The sequence below is a fragment of the Nannobrachium achirus genome (genome assembly GCF_963921795.1).
Source record: "Nannobrachium achirus genome assembly, chromosome: 2".
In the NCBI taxonomy this organism is placed as follows: Eukaryota; Metazoa; Chordata; class Actinopteri; order Myctophiformes; family Myctophidae; genus Nannobrachium; species Nannobrachium achirus.
The window spans coordinates 64,642,332-64,649,332 of record NC_137811.1 but is presented as its reverse complement, the minus strand read 5'-3'; the positions used below and the strand labels follow the sequence as shown (position 1 = coordinate 64,649,332).

The following is a 7,001-nucleotide window of genomic DNA, read 5'->3' as shown; positions in this document are numbered from 1 at the left end:
ATATATATATATATATATATATAAATGTATGCACTGCATGTGACAGTAGCCTATTTAGCGGCTTGAAAGGTTATAAATGTGTCATGCCTACGTAAAATAATAATCTTCGCCTACATGAGCTCTGACCGTGGAGTATATTTACGTGGAGAATTAAGGCCCCTGTTGAGGGTTGCTGTGAAGAGAAACCATTCTATTCTGTTCTTTTGTATTTGTATAAAATATGTCATAGATTTGTTGTGCCTTATTTGGTAAATAGATACGCATATTTTGATATTTTTCTTCTAAATTAATGAACATGCACATGCAAACTATAGGCTTACGAGGAGGATCGAGGACGGCTTGTTACATCACATTTATGTAAGAGACTGATATTTTGGTTGTTTATTATGCTGTAGTAGCCTATATGTTTTGTCATTCACTTTTTATGTAAATATTAAATTGTAGGCTACAGCACACCGATTAGATATCAGGTGATGATCACTGATCAGTGTTGTTGTTGATTTAAGATGGCGTCTGTTGTACCAAACTAGTCTAGTCTGAAGAAGAGCTTAGTGCTCAATACGTCAAAATAAATGTGCAAACTAATAAGGGGCGCTATACAGTCAGTCAGTGAGCGAACTTTTATTTTGTTATATGCCTACAAACGTCCCCGTTAGGTAAGAAAAATAGTCCAACAAAACTTTGTCCAAAGATCTGCTGCAGTAAAAAAAAAAAAAAAGCTTGCGCACGTGTACCTACATCGTCAGAAACCAATTTGTAGGCCTATGCCTTAAGGCTATGCGTGATTCGGCGTGAATTTATGAATAGTTTCCTTTACAGTCTGGCTGACACTCAACACTCTACAATCTCCCATGTATGTCTACCTGTAGCATACGTTTGCTAAACCATTTTAATTGGATTTGTTAGCGTATTAAATACAATTAAGGTCGTCCCTATTGCCTTTCGCTTTCAGTGAATTATAAGGACAACTATATTATGTCTCTTCTGTATCTCTCCACTTAGACAAAAGAGGGTCGGCATGTTTCTGATCTGGTTTGCCAAGAGCCAGTGAGGGGCCAAGATGCCATAGGTCACACGATCAGAAGACAAAGTCATAAAAAGTCCATTAAGCACTGTAGACTGAGAGCTGTGTTGTTATCTGCTTGGCAGGTATTGCAAACAGAACACCACTTTGGTCTCAGGGCTTACGTCCAGTAGGCTAGTAGTACTACTACATACCCTGGTCCCTGGGAGGGATCTAGCTTACTGTCACAATGCAGATGAAATGTCCGCCCAGCCTACTTTGAACCTTTAAATCAGTGGTTCTCAAACGTGGGGTTGGGACCCCAAGTGGGGTCCCCAAATTATTTTGTAGGGTCCCCAGATGATTAGCTTAATGTAAAAAAAAAAAAAAAATAGGTGTAGCGTATAGCCTACAGGGTAAATGCACATTTATAAAGTGACAATTCAAGGATTTTCAAGACCGTTTTAATACCAAGCTGGCCAAACTGTCAACTATTAAGTAGGCCTAAGCAAGAGGCGAACGATGTGAAAATAGATGCTCACAACGCCTCGCATGTAGATCTGCTATAGCCTATTCACAATATTTATCTGTGTGGAACCGAGTCACATTAAATTCCAAATGCTTGTCAGTTGTCAGGGTGGGGGTCCCCAGTTCATATATGTTTATTTGGGTGTCACGGCCTAAAAAGGTTGGAGAACTCCTGCTTTAAATCGTTGGATTAATGTGGTTGAAGCGTCTTTTAAATAGGCCTATGCAGCTGACATTCACATTATGTTTTGTGTACCGCTTTGACTTTGAACAAATACATTGCTTTGATGTTTTAGTTTTATGAAAACAATCGGATTATCAAAATAATCAAGATTTATTATCTGCCATGTTATCGAGCTACAACTTTCAATGTTATCCCTCATTGTTGCTGATAGCCAGCTGCTGTGTTTTCTCTATCATTATTATATAACTAACCTATAATTAACTAATCATTTTTACCTAACTATTAGGCTACTTTACACTACGTTTTCGTAAATGGTAAACCACTTAAGCCCTGCATTATTTGGCCTGTAGCCTACTCTAAGACTAGAAAACCGACGCAATTATAGGGATCAAATTCTAAATATCGTGCACGACATGACTCCAATAGCCTAGCGGCTATAGCCTATATAGTGTTTTTATTTATTTATTTTATTCCAATTTCTTATGAAGCTGTTAGGATAGCAGTCGTGCATATATAATGCGTCTAAGATTCAGAATCTGAAAACGAAATAAAAAAATAGAATTTACATCAAATAATGAACACTGAGGCCTCAGAGTTTAATAATGAACTTGAAAACAATTACCCCTGTTAGCCCTATTTTACCAGTAGTAAATTATTCAACGTTATTTATTCATTCAGCTAAACCGCTATTTACCTCCATGCATGCAGGTGTGTGCGCGCGCGAGCACACACACACACACACACACACACACACACACACACACACACACACACACACACACACACACACACACACACACACACACATACACACACACACACACACACCTCAAAATAGCTTTGACTTTCTCCAGTCTCTTTCACACTCACTGTGTGTGTGTGTGTGTGTGTGTGTGTGTGTGTGTGTGTGTGTGTGTGTGTGTGTGTGTGTGTGTGTGTGTGTGTGTGTGTGTGTGTGTGTGTGTGTGTGTGTGTGTAGCTCGTCATGCCCACCACATTGGTGCCACATTTCACAATATTGTTACCCAAAAATTAGATATTCGTATTTATCCTGGTGCTCAAAATATTTTGAAATATTAAAAACAATCACATTGATTATAATGGTGTAATATATTGATGCGGTTTCTTTGTAGCATCGTGTTAATATACATTTTCTACTGTATTGTAACCTTTATTTCCTTCATTTTGTATTTTATAAAACAGTCGTCGTCTCATCATTCCTTAACCACTTTCAACTTGGCGTCCATATTTTGGTCTTGTCATAATTGTCAAAAGAATAGCAGCATGGCGTATAGGCAACAACCTCACAGTCACAACCTCGTCATGCCACCATTGTGATCTTGTTGATCAGCCGTTTTCGCCGTGCAACGAATAGGCCTATATAGGGCTTAAATTGTTAAACAAATAGGCCTTTATGATAGGCCACAGCTATAGCTATACTACTATTTGTGTTCCCCTCCGTGCAGCAGTTTGTGGTGGTTTAGGTCTGGTGACAGTCGCCATGGTGGCACACAGCGCAGCGCCGGGTTTACTATAGGTGAGAACAATGTGCGGCTGAGATGTTTCCTGCCCACCCTGCACAAATACAACACTTCCCTTCAGTTCACTAACTATACCATGCAGGGCAGCCAGACACACTGCAAAACCCTCTGGATCCTTCACTATACCATGCAGGGCAGCCAGCCAGACACACTGCAAAACCCTCTGGATCCTTCACTATACCATGCAGGGCAACCAGACACACTGCAAAACCCTCTGGATCCTTCACTATAGGCTATAGGGCAGCCAGACAGACACACTGCAAAATCCTCTGGATTGTACCTCGAAATCACAGTCTGAAATCTCCAGTTTTGACATCCTGTTTTGACATCCTGACAACCCTTTTTTATTTTTATATATTTTTCAAGATTTCTGCTAATTATAGCCTACTGCTAGGAAAGGGAAGCGGTATAAAACCTTTAATTTAATGAATGGAAAACAAACGTATGTGTTGTTTTTTTTCTCTCTTTCTTGTTTGTTTGTTCCCCAACCCCAACCATCCGCCTTTTTCATTCAAATGATCTTGCTCCATATATGTTCACATTCCGACCGCAATGCTAAATAATATATAGCCTATATCAACATAAAAAGATTATTAATACAAAATAAACCTACAGCAAATATGGGCCTATTTCAATAGTAGGCTCATGATTAGGCCTAATTTTTTGACGCTGTATATTCGAATTTCAGTCGTTTGCAGCACTGAGAGGAATTTCGTTTCGCTATCATGGCAGCAAACACGAATTTCGAACTTGTTCATGTTTATTTTGTTATAGCGGTCAACACGCAGCATTTTGAAGCATCTATACGTCTATTGTTTATAATTATGTTCGACGTCTGTACGCACGCACATAATTGTCTGGTTCGCCTCTCTTGTGCATTTTGTTTATTTAAATTGCGTTGTGACTCAAATAACACAATTAAAATCCTTACTTATTTTTTTAAAACCCTCGTTTGAATGCATGCTGCGACAATGCATTTGCTGTGTTTGGCCTTTCCCCTTTATAACATATAGGATAATTCTATTTATAAACATAATTTTATCAAATAAACATAGACCTTCCTTATGAATTGATCATTTAATGGTATTTGAGGTTTTAACTCTTTCTTCTCGTATACTCTCACTTCTACTCTCACTTCTTAGTTCTTGGAATTCGGGGCTGATGACCAGTGTCTTGTTTGGCCAGACGGCCACTTTCAACTTGACCTTGGCCTCTATAGTCGTGTCTAGCCCGAACGTAAAAAACAACAACGCCAAATGTGCCCTGTGTTTGGTGACACCTTAGATCTGTTTGTATATTGGCATAATATAGTGTCATGTCAGCAAATTACGCACATTTTCTATTACGCAAGAAGCTTAAGAATACTTGATTCAATTGCGCCTATATGTAGAGTAATTATTAGGCAAAGCTTTCCAGGTTATTTTCTTTTCCTTTTCCCTCCGTGAAATAATTCATATCATTTGCCAGGGACCCAATTAAGCCCGTAAACTTGTTGGCGCAGTTTATAAATATATGCATTGCTGTTTTCAGACTGTCACAGCTGACGGCCATATTAATTGGGTCAAAAATGTAAAGGCGTGCTGATGCAGCCTTCGTATTCAGATAACCTTTAGCTTAACAGTAGTCTATTGGTGTAACCCTTGTGCATAATTGGAATGGAATGCAGTTGCAATATCATGCATCTGGTTCGCACTAAATTTTACTTGGCCTACACATAATTGTGTATGAGTAGCAGCACATATATCAATTGTACTCTTCCATGACAAGATTTTTCATGTAGCCTAAGCTTGTTGTCTTTTGCATGCTGTGCAAAAAAGAAAAAGGGGGGGAAAAGCAACTATATCTGTTACAATCTGTAAAATCTGCTTTTGAATGAGACTGGGGAGCTCTGATCATCTCTGTACTAAATTTAAAAAGAAGAAGAAGAAGATATGCTTATATCGAACATTATATCTTAAATCGTGGAAAGCTCGCCTTGATCTGCGTGATCTGCGGTCTAGACTTTTATCATCTCGTTTTGCATATCACGTGTCCTGGCCTTGGCCAATAACCTCCCGCTCGTTATGTACACAGGCAGGCTGGTATCGGTTACTCTCTCTCAGATTCTCTATCTCTTTTCAGTCGAGGGGATTTTGAAAAAGAGCCGCTCCACTCCGTGTCTCGATGTAGGGCCAATGCTATGACCGCGTCATTACTCCTCCATCCGCACTGGATTGACCCCATGATGTTCCTGTACGACAACGCCTTGGACGAGAGAAGCAAGAACATGGAGGGCTTCGCTGGAGGTAACTTCGCCGCGAACCAGTGCCGGAATCTGCTGGCGCATCCGACCTCGCTGGCGCCCAGCACCACCTACACCTCCAGCAGCAGCGAGGTGCCAGTCTCCGGCATGATGGGCGAGCCTGTCAAACAGTGCAGCCCCTGCTCTGCCACCCAGAGCTCGCCCAACGCGTCCTTGCCCTACGGGTATTTTGGCAGCGGTTATTACCCGTGCAGGGTGTCACACGGTGGTGTCAAGACGTGCGCGCCGCAGCCCCCCGGCTACCATGGGGATAAGTACATGGACACGTCAGTCTCCGGCGAGGACTTCCAGTCAAGGGCAAAGGAATTCGCCTTTTACCAGGGCTACTCGTCCGCTCCCTACCAGCCCAGCTACTTGGACGTACCCGTCGTGCCGGCCCTGGGGGCCCCACCTGAGCCCCGGCACGAGCCCCTGCTGCCCGTGGAGCCCTACCACCAGCCGTGGGCCATCAGCAACGGCTGGAACGGCCAGGTTTACTGCGCCAAGGAGCAGCCTCAGTCCAATGCCCTGTGGAAGTCCTCTTTACAAGGTACACACCGTAAATGTATTAATGCAATAAAATAACTAGAAAGCACAATATATGACCTTTGAAATGGATTTGAATGGGCTATATGTCTCGATGGTCGTGATATTTCTATTGTCCATGATTAAATCACTTTGGTGTAAAATGTGTCGAAGAGAAGAAATATGAGGGGAGGAGGGGGGGCGTCATTGGAGGAAAAAAGGGGGAAAAAAGATTGAAAGTTTTGCTGCCAACTTTTTTTTTTTTTGCTGTTTGACTGAAAGGGCAGGGGTTTCTCAATGCTTTCCAGGTCACGGACTCCCAAATTAAATGTCATTATAATGGGTCCCATTTCAAATGATAGATTATAGCCAAGGACCAGAAAGATGTTTTTGTAAAATACAATTTAATTGTATAATTGTCATAATTGTAGGGTACATGACAAATGCATTTAGTGGTGACTCTGAAACGTGTTAGTCACTCGTGAATGTTTTGTATAATAACTTGTCTTGGAGTGAATTGAATTATAGTGAAATGAAATAGGCTACTCTTGGCTAAGCTTGAGGACCCAGGCACTCAGTGCACTGAAACACTGTCCAAGGGCCCCCTGGAGTGGGGCCAACACTTTGAAAAAACTCTTTATAGACCTCTTATATATAGTTGCATTTTATCTCAGAACGTGCTCTTTTTTATTCGCAGACACTATATCCGGCGGGGACGTCAACTCCATGCGCCGCGGGAGAAAGAAGCGCGTGCCGTACACCAAGATCCAGCTGAAAGAACTGGAAAGGGAGTATGCCACCAATAAATTCATCACCAAGGACAAAAGGAGACGGATATCCGCCCAGACCAATCTGACAGAGAGACAAGTGACCATCTGGTTTCAGAACAGGCGAGTCAAGGAGAAGAAAGTCGTCACCAAATTCAAGAGCAGCAGTTAG

General features: G+C 41.5%; 1 protein-coding gene across 1 annotated transcript; it reads left to right on the top strand.

The window, feature by feature from the left end:
* Positions 1-5,435: 5,435 nt before the first annotated feature.
* hoxa13b (homeobox A13b) lies at positions 5,436-7,001 on the top strand (the record flags this gene model as incomplete). The annotated part of the gene is made up of 2 exons (XM_080751804.1): positions 5,436-6,087; positions 6,760-7,001. 2 exons carry the CDS (start codon positions 5,436-5,438, stop codon positions 6,999-7,001), a joined length of 894 nt encoding a protein of 297 aa, XP_080607930.1.